We start from the raw sequence: 16,282 nt of genomic DNA on the forward strand, positions 1-16,282 counted from the left end.
CCCATAATACACCTGTTTAGTAGGTAGAGTCATATATTCACCTGAAACCCTTCCCACAGCCAAGGACACTGAGGCTAGGAAGGTTGTGGCTTACCCAAGGACATACAAGCCACCGTATTCTTTCTGCCACACCACACTCTTTTTTCCTCCCACACTTCTTAAATGTATAAGAAAGTCTCTCTGTTTTCCCTTCCCCAATTTACCTGAAATTTCTTCTATGCTATTTGCACGCATATCCAGAAGGACTGTTCCATTAATAAGGCAGCTTCTTAGCTCAAACAGACTGTGCAATGAAAGGGTTGCCACGTAAGGCTTACTCCAGCGTTCTCCTCCATCTTCAACATCTTCTTCAAACTTCAGCCACCTGAAAGCATTACAAATAGCTAGATGCCAAAGATAGAAAATGAGGAATTTTCAAGAGAGAATCTTCAACGTAAGCCATAGAGGAAGCTATCTGAATAGTCATACTGAGCACTGTAAAATCTAATCTATATGTTCAGGGTACATTGGTAAGTTAAAAAAGCAGGTAATAGAACACTGCAAGACTGAGTATAGTTTAATTCCATTCTTATTTAAAGAAAAATTTTAAAGTCAAACACATACATGTATAAGACACCAAATATTATACTCCTCATTAACCCTGCAGTTACAGGATTACAGATAATTTTTTTCTTCTTTTTGCTTATCTTTATTCTTAAAAGTTCTATAATGAGCATGCATTACCTGTACAATTAAAAAATAGATTTAATCTCTATTACTTGGACACATTGACAAATCACATTAATAAAATGATATTTTTCTTTTTATCTCTGTCCTGTGTGACCTTTAGTGTTCAGTGTTCTTTGTGACCTTTAGAAGTATGTCAAGACCGAATAACAAAAGACTAATTTCCTTTTCACTTGATACCAGGTCAACTGGCCCATTTAAATCTCTCAACCCATAACATTCACAATACAGCAGGCATTCAGCAAGAGCTGTTTCAGTGAGAGCTAGAGCCACGCTTTGTTAATTACCCACCTCCCCCCTTCCCTGAGTCTCAGGCATAATCTGTAAAGTTCACTGGTCAGTTACTAGAAGAGCCTAGACATGCCTCCTGAGGGCTCTTCGGGGATTTGAGTCTCAGACAAGCAGTTATTCTACAATCACTCCAGGAAGCCAACAGTCAGGCTGGTTATATCCCAAGGGTCTCTATGAGGTTGAATTGTCCCAGAGGAAGTTACAGTCTCAAAAACTCTTGACTGCCAGTGAATTTGAACCCTGTGGTTCACCTGCAGAAGAAGTCTGGACCTATACTATGTCTGCTTAACTAGGTCCCCACCAAGGTGGCCCTGTCCACATCTTCTAAGCCAGACCTACAGTAATACCAAGATAGCCCATAAACTTACTCTGAGCCCCAAACAAATTAGAGGAGACCCCTTGAATATCCTCTGTTTATTTCACCAATCCCATGCTCCAGGTTAACTGGCATAGGTATCACAAAGGCATCACATAAAGGCCAACATCAAAGATTTCCACCAGAGACCCTAGAATGTCAGTCCCCATGTCAGTCACAGCTTCTCCCAAGAAGAAACAAAGCAGGCAGGACTGTCACTTGCTGAAAGGTACACATTTGCCTACCCAAGCAGATCTTGATGCAGGCCATTTTAGGGCCTCACCTGGCTGTTTCCTTCCACTCAGCATCTTCTCCCTCTTTCATACAGATCTCATCCAGCTCTGTAAACAGCTCATGAGGCACATGCTCTTCATCTTCCTCGGTGCCAAGAATGAACTGAACACGCTGAGATGGTGTGTCTAGGAAATCAACCAAAGAGAAAGGTCTGCTCTAGCCTCACACTTAGAACAGAAATATCATTTTGCCTTACCTAACAACTTTAGGGATATATATAGACAGCCACACAAATGCAGATGAAAAAGATTTCTTTATTCTCAGAGAAAAAGCTACTCTGTACAAGTAGTTTCATGGGGAGAAAATTTATGAATGAAGACCATTTGAAGAAAACCCACAAGAAACTGGAAAACTGATGAATTTGATCAAAACGATTGGCTAATTCTCTAGCAAGGGATTTTACCTATTATGATACTGATTTTAGGGGGTCAGAACCATGAAGTTTTCATGAAAACATTTTTGACTCTTAAGAGGCATTTCTTCTTGGAATCAAGCTCTGAAAATCCTACAAAGGGCTGGAGAATCAAGACCAGCTGCTAATGTCAGTCACATGTCCTCTCAGACTCCCCATGCCTCCGGGCCATGGAAACCCGCCCTTCATCTCCCAGTCTCCCAAGGCTGTTACCGTGGGCCAGGGCTTCCAGGCCTTCCTCCCCCTGGCTGGCTCCTTTGCCCCGCCCTCGCCTCCGGTGCTTCGGGCCATGAGTGCGGTGGTGCCGATGACTCTGCCGGCCCAGCGGCATCCGAACTCCCACGTACAGAGTTCTATGACCTGGAAAGAAGTAGAAGGTCTGTGGAGAGAACTCCTTTAGTAGAAAAAAAAACCTAGCATAGTTAAGAAAAAATGTCACAGTTCTTTGGCCTGGTCACAACTCTGAAATAACAAAATTTCAAAGACTTCCAGGAGTAAAGATATAGAGATTTTGGAGTTGAGGGTCTCTTCCTTCATGCTGCACATGCCTGCAGACTTCACAGAGATCTCGTGAAGACTGAAAGAAATAATGTGCTTTGCAAATTGTAAAGGCTGATTCAGATGTTAGTTATTGTTATGACAATGATAATTTGAGTGATTTTCTTTTTTTTTGAGACGAAGTCTTACTCTGTTGCCCAAGCTGGAGTGCAGTGGTGTGATCTCAGCTCTCTGCAACCTCCACCTCCCAGGTTCAAGCGATTCTCCTGCCTCGGCCTCCCAAGTACCTGGGACTACAAGTATGCGCCACCGTGCATACTTGTATATTTTTATATTTTTAGCAGAGACGGGGTTTTACCATGTTGGCTAGGCTGGTCTTGAACTACTGACCTCGTGATCTGCCTGTCAGCCTCCCAAAGTGCTGGGATTGAGTGATTTTTTAAAAAGGCAACACAGTTGCAACATAGTTGCTCTATAACAAGTGTGGCAGGTCTTGGCAGGGAGGCAGAAAAGTGGTTAAGAGCACAGGTAAGGCTCAAATCAGCCCACCTGTGTCCAAAACTCAATTCCATCATTCCCTAGCCATGTGACCTTGAATAATTTAATCTCTCTGTGATTCATCTTTAAGAAGAAATATTAAAAGCTTGTTATTTAAATATTAAATATTAAAAGCTTGGAGTTTTCATAAGTAGTAAATAAGGTTTTACATGCAAAATGCTTAACACAATGCCTAGAATAAGCTGTAACAGCCTCGGATGTATTCATCCTAGGATCACCTTCCATTATTTTATTGTCTGCATTGTAGAATATACAATCTAGAATAATACTAAAAGAGACTAGTTATAAGTCATGAGAAGGGTGAGGTTAGGGTTAAAAAAAAGACATTAAATATTGTACAAAGAGAGGGGAACATAAGAAAAGAAGTGACCCAATAGTGTTCCCTCCTTGGTTCCTCCACTCCTATTCCTTCTTTTTATTCTTGAGACAGTATCTCACTCTGTCGCCCAGGGTAGAGGGCAGCAGCATGGTCATACCTCACTGCAACCTCGAACTCCTGGGTTCAAGCAATCCTCCCACCTCAGTCTCCCAAGTAGCTAGGAATACAGGTGTGTACCACCACACCCAGCTAATTTTTAAAATTTTTTGTAGAGACAGGGTGTTGCCATAGATGGGGTCTTGCCACATTGCCCAAGCTGATCTCAAACTTCTTGCCCCAAGCAATCCTACTGTCTCCACCTCCCAAAGCGCTGGGTTTACAGGCATGAGCCACCACATCCAGCCTCATTCTTTCAATAAGCCTGCTTTGGTTTTGATCCTGATTTCCAGGTCTCTGTCACCTCTACCTGGCTTCCCCTTGCCTTCCTGCCAAACCCGGAGCCCAGAATCAGTAGCTTTGGGGCTGCTGATGTTCCCAGGCCCAGTGCACCGTGCCTTAGTCTTCTCCCATTTCTGCCTGGTTACTGCTGCTCAGCCCTCTAGATCTCAGACCCAGTCCCCACATCTTCCACCAAAGGAGCTGTTCTAATCCTTGCCCACTGTCTTCAAATCCACAACCTTATCTACATTCCTTCCTGCTGAGAACAGGTGACATTCCATCAGTTTTTAAATTTTCTTTTTTTTTTTTTTCCTTTCTTTTTTAGACAGAGTCCCACTCTGTTGCCCAAGCTAGAGTGCAGTGGTGTGATCACCACTCATTGTAGCCTCAAACTCTCAGGTTCAAGTGATCTTCCTGTATAGCTGAGACCTCGAGTGTGCACCACCACACCCTGGAAATTTGTTTGATTTTTAGCAGAGACGAGTTCCTTACATGTTGCCCTGGCTTGTTTCAAACTCCCAAGCACAAGCGATCCTCTGGCCTCGGCCTCCCAAAGCACTGGGATTACAGGTATGAACCACTGTACCCAGCCCTCACTTCAGGTTTTACTGAGAAGAGATGGAAGAAGTTCTTCTCTTCCTCAGTCTGGCTTGCTCTCCTCTGCAAACTGAGTATGTTAATGAGTATGACTCTATCCCATTGCCTCTCACTCTCCTGGGGTCCTGTTGCTTCTGTTATCCTCAGTCTCTCCTTTCCATCCATCCCTGCCACAGGTTTTTCCTGACTTCTTAAAAAGAAATCTTCCCAAGCAGTGCTACTCTCCCATGTCCTCTTTCCTTCTCTATCAAACCATTTCCAAAAACAGTCACACCCTAACTCCCTTTCCTTACCAGTTCCTTGTTCCACAGCCTCTGCATATGGCTTCTGACCCGTCTCTGCTGAAGCTTCCCTCGGTAGGGACACCACATCACTCATTCACCAAATCTCCATCATCTTACATCTCTCTCAGCTTAGTTCAAAAGACTTTCTTGAGAGCCCACCATGTTGCAGGCAGTATCCAAACCACTTGGATGCTCTGGGCTCCCTGAGCTGCGGTGCCACTGCCCTCCCCTGGTTCACTTTCACTTCTCTGACTGTGCTGCTCCAACCCCCAACAAGCCACCAAAGGAAGGCTCCTCAGATTTCTGTCCTTGGCCCTTTTCTTCTCTCTTTTTAGTGCTAAACACACTTCTATTTTCAAAGTTCATGTTTACAAATGGCCTTCAAATCTCTATCTACGGTGATTGAACATGTCACAAAGCAAAGTCACCATCCTCCATCTCAAATCAGTCTTATACTCATTCAGTGTTTCTATTCACAGCCTTGCCATTCTCTCAACTTCCTAGGCTTGAAACCTGAGTGTTACCTTAGATTTTCAACTCCACTTTCTTTCTCCATCACTGTACATTCTATAGATTAAGGCCACTAAACCACCCACTTGGACAAAGCAGGGGTTCCTTTCCGTCTCTCACACTAAATTAACCCTGCAAACAAATCCTCCTAGTTACAGCTCTGATCATGGCTCACCCATATGAATTCAGGATCTTCAAGCTCAGTACTCAACCTCATTTTTAGTCTTTTCTTCTTTTAGTACAAATTATATATTCAGTGGGAAAATAAAATGAAAGACCTCTCAATAACTAAGTAACAAGCTCAAGAGAAATAAAAAGTGGAAATCCTACAAGCTCACAGAAAATCAACATTTTGGAGGGGGGGAATCCAGAGATATGTACCTGTCATGTACCCCAGCAACCGAATGGCCTGGTTTTGACTCCATCTCCTCTTCATGGCCTTGGCTGCTGTACCCACCATCACCTCATACTCTTTTCTCTATCAGAACCAAACCGCTATTCCACAAATGTGCCAAGGCTTTCTGGACACTGACTTGGCTCACTTACTCAAGATGCACTGCAAATGCATCTTCCTTCTTGGTATTATTTCTGATCTCCCCCATCAGATGTGCTTCCTCATTCCTTTAAATTCCCAGTGCCAGTCCAGGCACAGTGGCTCAAGCCTACAATCCTAACACTTTGGGAGGCCAAGGCTGGAAGACTGTTTAAGGCCAGGAGTTTGAGACCAGCCTGGGGAACTTAGTGAGACCTCATTGGTGCAAAAAAAAAAAAAAAAAAAATTAGCCAGGTGTGGTGACATGCACCTATAGTCCTAGCTATTTGGAAGGCTGAGGTAGTAAGATCATTTGAGTCCAGGAGTTCAAAGCTGTAGTGAGCTATGATCACACCACTGTACTCCAATCTGGGCAACAGAATGAGACCCTATCTCCAGATAGATGGATGGATGGATAGATAGATAGATTCCCAGAACCCTTGGTTAGTGCTTTTCTCATGTACTTATTTCTGCTTTGTATTAAAGTTAAGCAGCTATCTCTCTTATTCTCCATTCTTCATTTGCAAGCTCCTCAGTGTCCCAGGTTAGACCTTTCTCTCAGAATGCCTATATAATGAAGTACAATGTTTCACACATGGTCATTGTTCCACAAATGTTCAGCAAATAGAATATCTCTTAAGTATCTCCCTGCAGAGCATAAGCCCTTACGACCTCTTCAGGAGTATATAATCTGACCTAAGAGGGCCTCTGCCTGTGACCTGAAAGAGGCCACAAAAGGAACATGTAACCAAAGTGAATGTGTTTAGGGTAAATAAAGTACACACCATAGGATGGGAAGATTGATGAAGTCCTAACTGACCTGAGAATGGAGCGCTTCATCAGGAAGACTTCCCCGAGAAAGAGACTTTATGGGAAGAGTTGCCAACTCTTTATCTTCTTCTTTTCCCAGTAATGGGGTTTCCTAAAGCTGCACTCAACTTTTTGGACAGTGCTCTCCACTTCCAAATCAGGTTAAAGTGCCTTGGGTACCACTCTAACACCTCTTTCTCTATTTGTCTCTCCTTTTATTTGCTCTCCCTGTTTTCCAAATTCCAAAGTGATAAAGCAAAATAAAAAAGAAACAGTGAGGATTAGAGGAGAAGATGATCAGAGATCTGCTAGAATCTCTAGCAGATGAGAGGCAGGAGGATAAAATGTTTAGTATCTGGTACAATCACACTTCTTACTCTCCTGCCTCAGGAGAGTCCTCTGTTGCCTCGTGCATATCTCAGGTCATTTTTAACAGGCAGATTCCCGAACATAATGTAGTCATCTGTAGGGAGGAGATTCCATAAGCACCAAGGCTGGAGCAAAAGGCCTCAGCCTATTTCCATATAAATAATGAAGAAGAAAGTAACTAGAAATATAACTGTAGTAGTTATTAGCTATTCATATGTGATCTTGGTTATTCATAGGTGATCTTAATTCTTTTACTAATGCCTCTCAGGTCAGAAGTGTGAACCTGGGGGTGACATTGTGAAATTAATGACACTAAGGCAAGATGCTCTAAGCCCTCTGTCATGCATGCATAAGGGCTGCTGGAGGATGCCTCAGATGTGCGGCAGTGCCAGTGCTGTGAAAGCGCCCACTGTTTAGCCAGCTAGGGAAGGAGATGTCCAAAATGGCCAAGACAACTCCTTCCTGGGGAAGTTTGGCGAAAACTCTGCTTCTCCGGGCTCTTGTGGTAAGGCCTGATGGCTGTCAGGTAGACCCACAGATATCCAGGGGCTTAATTGTCTCTATGTGATGCTGTGCTTCAGTGGTCACGTTCCATGTTTACTCTTATGTTCTACTTCTGTACCTGGTTCCTTTAGTCTTAGAAAAGATAATCAGCAATAGTAATATAAAACTTAAATGTTTTAGTTCTTTCTTGATAAGTATGGAAAAGGTGCTGATGCATTATGTTCCTTACCTCACTTTGGGGGCCCGAAATTCCTGAGTCCTTACCTGAATGACACGTGATGTACTTGATCCTATCACTGCCATGCACTATCTACGCTATCCCCAGTCACCGACCACCAAGGCCATGCCCTACCTACCCTGCCCCCAGATTGCAACTCAATAAAAGTGAGAGCGTCCAGGCATTGGGGGCCACTGCTGGTCTCCACGATTTGGGTAGCAATAGACCCCTGGGCCCAAACTCTCTTTTCTCTATCTCTGTGTCTTGTGTCTTTTATTTCTATAATTTCTCGTCTCTGCACCAGACAGGAGGGGCTCACAGAACCCTGTAGGGCTGGACCCTACAGTCATCTTGCAAATTCATAGAAACAAAAACATAGAGCCAGAGGAGGTTCTGCTAAGATGTAGGATTCCAGACCCTGACATTATCGGTATAAAGAGCATAAAGCGTGAAAAGGCTAAATTGAATACCATCTTAATAAAATACTATTTGTTAACTCATTATGTTCCATTACAGTATGTTATCAAAATCCCTGTAACACTGAGACCAACACAGGTGGCATTAGCAGCAGACTAGAGTCACCTAATTGTGCCAAATCCTGTCCCAGGGGCTGGGGATACAATAGTGAACAGCACAAAGTCTTCAGGACACATATTCTTGTTGGGGAGGACAAACATGAAAACAAAAAAATATTATTTAAATATTATTACTATGAACCAGATAAGGTAAAATGCTAGAGTGTCTAGGGCAAGGGGTAGGATGGAGAAGGGAGAGTTTAAGAAGATTAGAAGGGACATCTGAGTGATAAGGAGAGAACATAAGAAGACCTGGGAGAAGAGTATTCCAAGAAGGGGGAAGATCAAATGCACAGGTCATAAGGTAGGAATGTGCAGAGCTGGTTCTGAGGCAAAGAATAGCTAGTAGGGCCAGAGCAAGGCAGAAAAGGGAAGGAAAGAAGATGAACAAGGACAGAAAAACAGGCAGGGGCAGGTCATGAAGAATCTATGGGCTATGAAAAGCATAATTTCATCCTGAACAACCACTTCTGGCCAGGCACAGTGACCCACACCTATAATCTCAACATTCTGGGAGGCTAAAGAAGGAAGATCACTTGCATTCAGTAGTTCAAGGCCAGCCTGAGTAACATAGCAAGACTCCAACTCTACAAAAAAACAAAAAATTAGCCAGGCATGGTAGTGCATGTCGGTAGTCTCAGCTACTTGGGAGGCTGAGGTGGGAGGATCACTCAAGCCCAGAAGGTTGAGGCTCCAGTGAGCCTTGATCTTACCACTGCACTCAGTCTGGGTGACAGAGTGAGACCCTGTCTCAAAACAAAATTGAAAACTAAATAACCACTTTGGCCTCTAAAATGATGACATAGGTGTTGTAAAATCTAGTACATCTAGACAGAGCTGGATTTAGGTTAAGAACAGCCTCAGTGAGAAGTGACTTTCAGTTCTTCAATAGAGCCATCCCAACCATGGGTTTCTTCTCCCCTAAAACCCCACAACGGATTACTGGCCAGGCTAGAACCTCTACTTTGCCTTGCTCCTTGAGCCCATTCCAAATACTTCCACTGGGCCGCTGCTGGTATACTGCTAGTATTATCTAATTTTATAGGAGAAATGAAAGAGGCAGTGATTGGATATTAGAAACTGCATTATTAGATTTCATCTTATTGGTTAAAATTACTCACTGTCACTGTTAAAGTAAAACAAGGAGGACGGACCAAATGGCTTCTTGAGCTTGTCCAGATGATGGCTACTCCAGGTTCTAATGTTCGAGTCCTATGAAAGTTTCAGGCTAGGTCATTCTTCAAAAGACATGATGATTCAATTGTTCTCACTGCCCTGACTTATTACTGCACAAAGGGACCCCAGAAGGGGCTTAGTAAATGTTTGCTGAGTGAATAATAAATGGTTTTGCTTGATATCTAAATTCCTACTAGGTAGATTTGAGGCATAATGGGGAAGACATCCATCCTACAGATGCCTTTGATGGTTCTGTAGGAAGTAAGGTAAAGCTTACTTTAGTACAGTCAATTCGCACAAACATTAGCCAATCACAATGCCTGCCTTCTGAAAATATCAGAGATAGGCAAAAATGAAATCAAGTTCAGCAGGGGGTCAGAGCTAAGAAGGACCAAGTGGCTGTGAGAAAATCAGGCATCAGTTTCTCGTCCTGGGATTCTGAAGCAAGGATTTGAATTTTCTGAGTAAAAACTGGCAGAAAAGATGACAAACAGACACTAGGAAATGAAGATAGCACCAATAAAATCCAGTCCAACTAACTGGATTCTGGCCATCCAGTGACTTCATTAAACTAATTCTGTGGTCACTTTCTTGGCCATTAAACCGCTCTTTGCCTGCCTCTTGTACCTACCAACTCACCCAAATCCCATTTTTTCTCATCTAATTCCCCATTCTTTTTTCAAAAAAAGGTCAAACCTAGTCTTTTGGAACTATCTGTGTGCAAATAAAGCATTCTAATTTAGTAAAAATTGTGGGAAAGATGTAATTTTAGTGTATATTTTTAAAAATAAGTATATATTCATATGCAGAGAGCAATCTTTAGTAAACTGGCTATGAATCATGTGAAGCAGGACAGGAACCCTAGATGTGACCTACCCTGCTGATGGTGATTGGTACAATGCAGTACATGTACATTGTTTACCCAGCACCCACGCAGAGCTCATTAGCACATACAACAGGGTGCTCTGCTCCTCTGGGCTTACAGGTTAACTCAAAGTCAATAACTGCAGAGGTGAATCTCACATGTAGAGCAGATGTAAGCCTTTTTTAAAGTTATAAATATGACTAAATGGCTCTTACCTCTGTTAAAAACGTATTAGAAGGCCTTAAAGTTACTCCACAGTTCATTAATCCAGTAGTTAATCAGGAATAATGATCTGCCAGAAAAAATGGAAGAAGCCATTCCTCTAACTAAAGCAACTGCCCTTGTTCCCTGGGACTAGGAAACTCCACTGAAGCATATCATGGACTATTGCTCTTCTTGAGTTTATCCAAAGATAAACTCAAGTTCTAATGTTTGCTTTTGACTCTTCCCACATCTTAAAAAAAAAGCAACATAATAACTTAATATGGGAAGAAAGTTGCCCAGGTGCCACAGCAAGAGACTGAAGGCACAATCTGTCACAGTATAATAAATAACTGATTACTTAGATATAGCAATAATACCAAACATATTTACTGATTACTTAGTTACAGAATGACACCAATTAGACTTAGATTCAATCACATCATCAATTATATAATTAATCTTATTACATCATTATTCTCCATTAATCTTTGCTTTAGTGTAGGAACATTTCAGTCTTATAGTGTAGACATAATCCAGTGAAATATAATTCCAAACTGAAGGGACATTGTGAGAAGTGATCAGGAGGTGAGAGTAAATGCCTTGCGGTGATGCTGGCACCTGGGAAGGTGCCTGTTCCTTAGCAGGCAGGCCTTGCTGTAACGCCAGCGTCTGGGAAGGTGCCTGTTGCTTAGCATAACGCCAGCGTCTGGGAAGGTGCCTGTTGCTTAGCAGACCGTAAGGGAGAGTTTCCCTTTCACTGGGGAGTTTCAGAGAAAGCTCTGCTCTGCCAGCTCTTGAAGAAGTTCTGTCACTAGCCAGGCCGGCCCACAGACATCCAGGGGTTTTAACACCTCTCCGCGGTGCTATGCTCCGATGGTCACCATCCTGTCCACTTTCACGTTCCATTTTCCCACCCAATGATCGCTTGTAAATTCTTAGAGGCTGTGAGAATTAAGAATAGAGGAATCCTAAAAGCTTTTGATCTCTCTGATAAGTGCATAGAAAGATACTGACATATATGCCTCCCCTCCTTGCAGCAGCTAGCTGAGAGATCGGGGCCCTCTGTACTGTACCCATGTGACCCACTGCATTATACCCACATGATCCCTACACTGTACTCACGTGGCCCCTGTATTGTAAGAATGTGATTTGCTTGACCCCTAAGGATCGCATCAGATGAGTTACTCTCCTGGCTCTGCCCCCTTGCCTGTATACAATAAATATCAGTGCGTCCGGGAATTCGGGGCCACTGTTGGACTCCGCCCCTTCGTAACAGTGGCCCCCCAGCCCAGCTGAATTCTTCTCTTATCTCTGTGTTCTTGTGTCTTTCTTTTCTAAGATCTATCATCTCTGCACACAAAAGAACACCCACTAGACCCTGCGGGGCTGGAACCTGCAGCTTAATGCACAGTCTCTTACTGACAGAATTAATTTATCCAAAAAGACGCACATTTATAAAATTTCTAACAATGTGCACAGACTGAGTCTCAGAAATAGTTCTTAAAATGGGGTAAGGATAGCCAGGCATGGTGGCACGTGCCTGTAGCCCCAGCTACTTGGGAGGCTCAGGTGGGAGGATCACTTGAGCCTGGGAGGTAAAGGCTACAGTGAGCCAAGGCTGGGTCACTGAACTCCAGCCTGTGCAACAGAGTAGGACTGTCTCAAAAAACAAATAAAAAACTCATATTCTTGGACTAGAGGTTGTTGTTTAATATTAATAAAATAGGGTAAGGCAATGATTTATAGTTTATGTCATCTGGGCAGAAGGTATGAAATATGGGAAGGAAAATCTGGACATTTTTTTGGCAGCCACAGAACCTTCTATTATGGCATGCATATTGAATCTGAACACAATTTGTTTCTGTGTTCCATCAAAATGGGACTCATTCTATTCTATGCCTTCAAGAGATAACATTAGCTTGAGTCCAGCCTCACTGAGTCCTAGGATGGCCCTTCAGAGTGAGTCTGGGTGGAACCCACAGCATAACCAACCCTATGGCAAATCCCAACTCTCTCTTCTCTTCTCCAGAGCTGCTCTAGAACCACATCAGGCCTGAGGTCAGGTTCTAGTTCATCCACCATTTGAATTTAATGTTTTTTTGTAAAAGTGTTAACATAAATAAGATTCTAGTTTTCAAAAAAATTCTATGTACAAAGGACCATTTTCCCAACACACTATGCGCTAGTAAGGCTGTCATCATAGGCGGCTTTCTTTTTTAGCAAAGTAGAGCATGCATAAAGAACAGATGATGTCATCTGGAGAAGATACTCCTGCTGCCAATTACTCAGCTGATCTCCATGGATGGAACCAGATATCAAGATTCAAGAGAGCTTGCCCAGGTTTCTTATTCTACTCCCAAGTAGACAAGAGTGTTCATAAATGGTTACCTCCTTGCTGAGGGCAAAGGTCCAGTGGTGCTTGCTGTAGGACAACTAAACTGACAGCAACATGCTCCCAAGATGCAATGAGAGGGTAGAGAGACCACAGGATTATCATAACAGAAGAAGAGGCAAGAGCAACATACAAAAATTTTATATGATGGAGCAAGATATTGAGGTTGGGTGGTTAATGCTAGTTGCTGTCCTCCCTTGCAGGCTGTGTGGCAGAATGAATAGAGCAGGATTCTCTCCCCAGCCTCACCTGCTATTATGCTCAATGACCTTGAGCAGTTTCCTCATGCGTAAAATAGGGATAATGATACCCACCTGCCTGGAGTGCTATGAAGATTAAAAAAGACAATTTGTATAAGGTGCCTATTCTAATGCCTAACACACAAGGGGCATTCAACAAATGTTAGCCTCCTGTTCCACACCCTTTCCTTCTCCCACTCTCTCCCAAATGCTGCAACTCACATTTTCTCTTCTTCCGTCTGGTCAAAATACCTTGGAAAACTTCACCTTGGTATACCCAAACACCACTGACCTCCACAGAGCCACCCACATCAGTTCTCATGGTAACAGACCCAGAGGCTGAGTCAGCCTCTACAGCTTCCGCTCTCCCCATCAAAAGGACAAGTTTTCTCTGGAGGTTGTACAACTTTGATGAAAAAAACTGTCATGGGAACAGGCAGTACAGAGAGAACATTTCACATGCTGTCTCAGGCATCAGAAAGTTGCTGTATCATAGCCTTCAACATTGCAGGGGATGCTGCAGAGATTTCACAAAGGCTTTTGAGTCAAATGTGGCTTCTCATTAAAGCTATACTGGATGCGAGCCTTCCTCTAATGAAACTGAGCATCAACACTAATCAGGAAACCATGGCCAGGTGTGGGTCCAACTCCTAACACACCAGCTGGTTCCCAGGGGAAGAAGGAAAGCAGGTCCTCCCTATATGAATGGTCATATAGCAAGCTGCAGGTGAGGTGCAGAGAAAGGAAGAGCTGAAACAAGGCAAACTGGACAGAATGGGTCATCCAAAATGCCTCTTCCTTTCCACTTCAGCTGGGCTTTTATATAACTTTGGTGTTATGAACTCAAAAGTATGTCACAGGTGTGTTCCTGTTTTCCCTCTTGTTTAGATGAAAACACCAGGCAGAAATGGGTATAGTTAGAATAGAAACAGTAAATATTGGAAATGGGGTAAAAATAGGGTTTTATAGCCAAACTGAGTTTTTAAAACTATTTGTATTTTATTTTCTTTTTAAGTTTTGTATATATTGGTATTTCCAGGCAGTTGTCAAGAATCAGTGCACTGAACTGAGTACAACACATTCTCAAAGAACAGATTATTTGTTAATATTTATACCGGACTTCACAGTGTCCAAAGCACTATCTCCCATGTTGGCAATTAGATCCTAATGGTATCCCTATAAAGTAAGACAGGGATTAGTATCCCTACTTTTATTTACCAAATGAGAAAAGTGAGGCTAAAGAAAATTAAGTGATTTTCCCCAAGGTCTGACAGCTAGTGAGAAAGTTAGGACACAGAGCCAGGTCTTCCCACACCAGGCTGCCTCTCACTAATTTCCCTGATCACACAGCATGGCAGTTCTTACCTTCCAGCTCTTCTTTTTCATAGTGAATGTTGAGAATTGTACTGGTCCCACCCTGATCCACCACAGCTTCTTCATCTGGTCTCTGTTTAAACACAAATAAATAGTCACAGTAATACATATACATCATTCGAATATACAAACCTTGTGTATGCCAGATCCTTTTGAGATACATAGGGGGAAAACACAATGGTTTACATGTATTTTTACATTTGAACTTCACAATACCTTTTAGAAGTGAATATGGCAGCCATTCTCCTCCTCATTCTGTAAATGAGCAGACTGAGACTCACAGACATTAAGTAATGATCCCAGGGTCACAAATGTCATAAAAGAAAGAGCTAAGACTGAGCCTAAGTCTTTTTTTTTTTTACTTTTTAGAGAATGGGTCACCCAGGCTATATTGCAGTGATATAATCATAGCTCACTGCAGCCTTGAACTCCTGGGTTTAAGCAATTCTCCTGCCTCAGCCTCTAGAGCAGCTGGGACTACAAGGAGATGTCATGAGTCCAGGTCTTGTGGCTGTAAATCTCATGACTTTTCCACCTCCCCACTCCATCTATATCTCTGTATAACATGCTGGCATTTTGCAAGTGCTGTGAAGTAGGTTGTCCCATTTGGTATAAATTAGTCTCTCTGGCCTCTTTGCAGCATTTGAGACTGTTTGCCACAGTGTCCTTGAAATTCTCCATCCTGCTCCTCTTATCAGGTCTCCTCTGACTCATCCTTGGCCTTTTCTTCCTCTGATAATTTCAAAGAAAGAGCTCTCTACCCTTTGTTTTCCTCACTTGAGACTTACAGTTTCAACTGTAGTCTGAAACTGTGGTTCACTCATTGATAAGCCACTAGGATGCCACACCTCAAGATCCATGTGTCTAAAACCAAACTAACTTGCCTTCCAAAACTAACACCCTGTGCTCATTTATTTATTCCTACCAATGGCACCATCATTTCTTAGCCCACAGATGAAATTTCAAAGTTACTTATTCATCCATTCCACGTGTATGAGTGCCGACCATATGCTTTCAGTAGCTAGTTCCCTTTTCTTACCAAGTCCTCCTTTGCAATTTCTCTAAAAAATTAATTTTCATCTCTCATCCACTCTTCCCTACACTCTCCAACCCTTTAAATCATATTGGGCATTTTTTTTAGTTCTGGAACCACACCCACCTTCTTTACTCAGTGCTGCTCTCTCTTCCTGGAACTACCATTCTCTTCCTGCCACTCCCACCCCCACCAGCAGAAGCTAATACTTATTCATCATCTCTGATCTCAGCCTCAACACACTTACTTGAAAGCCTTTCCTGATTACCCACCCCTACTTCCAAACTAAGCTAGGTCCCTATTTACATATCTTCAGAGCGCACTGCAATTCTGGTAGTAATAAAATGTCTTGGCCACTGAGCATGGTGGCTCATGCCTGTAATCCCAACACTTTGGGAGGTCAAGGCTGGTGGATCACCTGAGGTCAGGAGTTCAAGATTGGCCTGACCAATGTGGTGAAACCCCGTGTCTACTAAAAATACAAAAATTAGCTGGGCATGGTGTTGTGTGCCTGTAGTCCCCCCTGCTCAGGAGGCTGAGGCAGGAGAATTGCTTGAACCTGGGAGGAGGAGGTTGCAGTGAGCTGAGATTGCACCACTGTACTCCAACATGGGCAACAGAGCAAGACTCCATCTCAAAAAAAAAAAAAAAAGTCTCTTCTGTTCCTTGAGGGAGGGACTACATCTATCTTCCTCACCACAGTATACCAG

At 42.9% G+C, this 16,282-nt stretch overlaps 1 protein-coding gene across 10 annotated transcripts in view; it reads right to left on the minus strand.

Annotated features, from left to right (window-relative positions):
• Positions 1-16,282, minus strand: part of SLC4A8 (solute carrier family 4 member 8) — an 89,047-nt gene that overhangs the window by 58,376 nt on the left and 14,389 nt on the right. For 4 of the 10 annotated variants that reach the window (XR_013521888.1, XR_013521889.1, XR_013521890.1 and 1 more), the window contains exons 1-4: positions 14,531-14,610; positions 2,292-2,438; positions 1,656-1,791; positions 204-364 (exon numbers count right to left, since the gene is read on the minus strand). Coding sequence is in view for 7 of the 10 variants with exons in the window: in XM_078336617.1 (XP_078192743.1) it covers positions 204-364; positions 1,656-1,791; positions 2,292-2,409 (415 nt within the window). In the remaining 3 variants the exon portion in view is untranslated. Of the gene's footprint in view, positions 1-203; positions 365-1,655; positions 1,792-2,291; positions 2,458-14,530; positions 14,613-16,282 lie in introns of those variants that run through there. The other 6 variants (XM_035256736.3, XM_002752480.8, XM_035256734.3 and 3 more) reach the window with 2 other exon arrangements.

This window comes from Callithrix jacchus, chromosome 9, assembly GCF_049354715.1.
Source record: "Callithrix jacchus isolate 240 chromosome 9, calJac240_pri, whole genome shotgun sequence".
Taxonomy (NCBI): domain Eukaryota; kingdom Metazoa; phylum Chordata; class Mammalia; order Primates; family Cebidae; genus Callithrix; species Callithrix jacchus.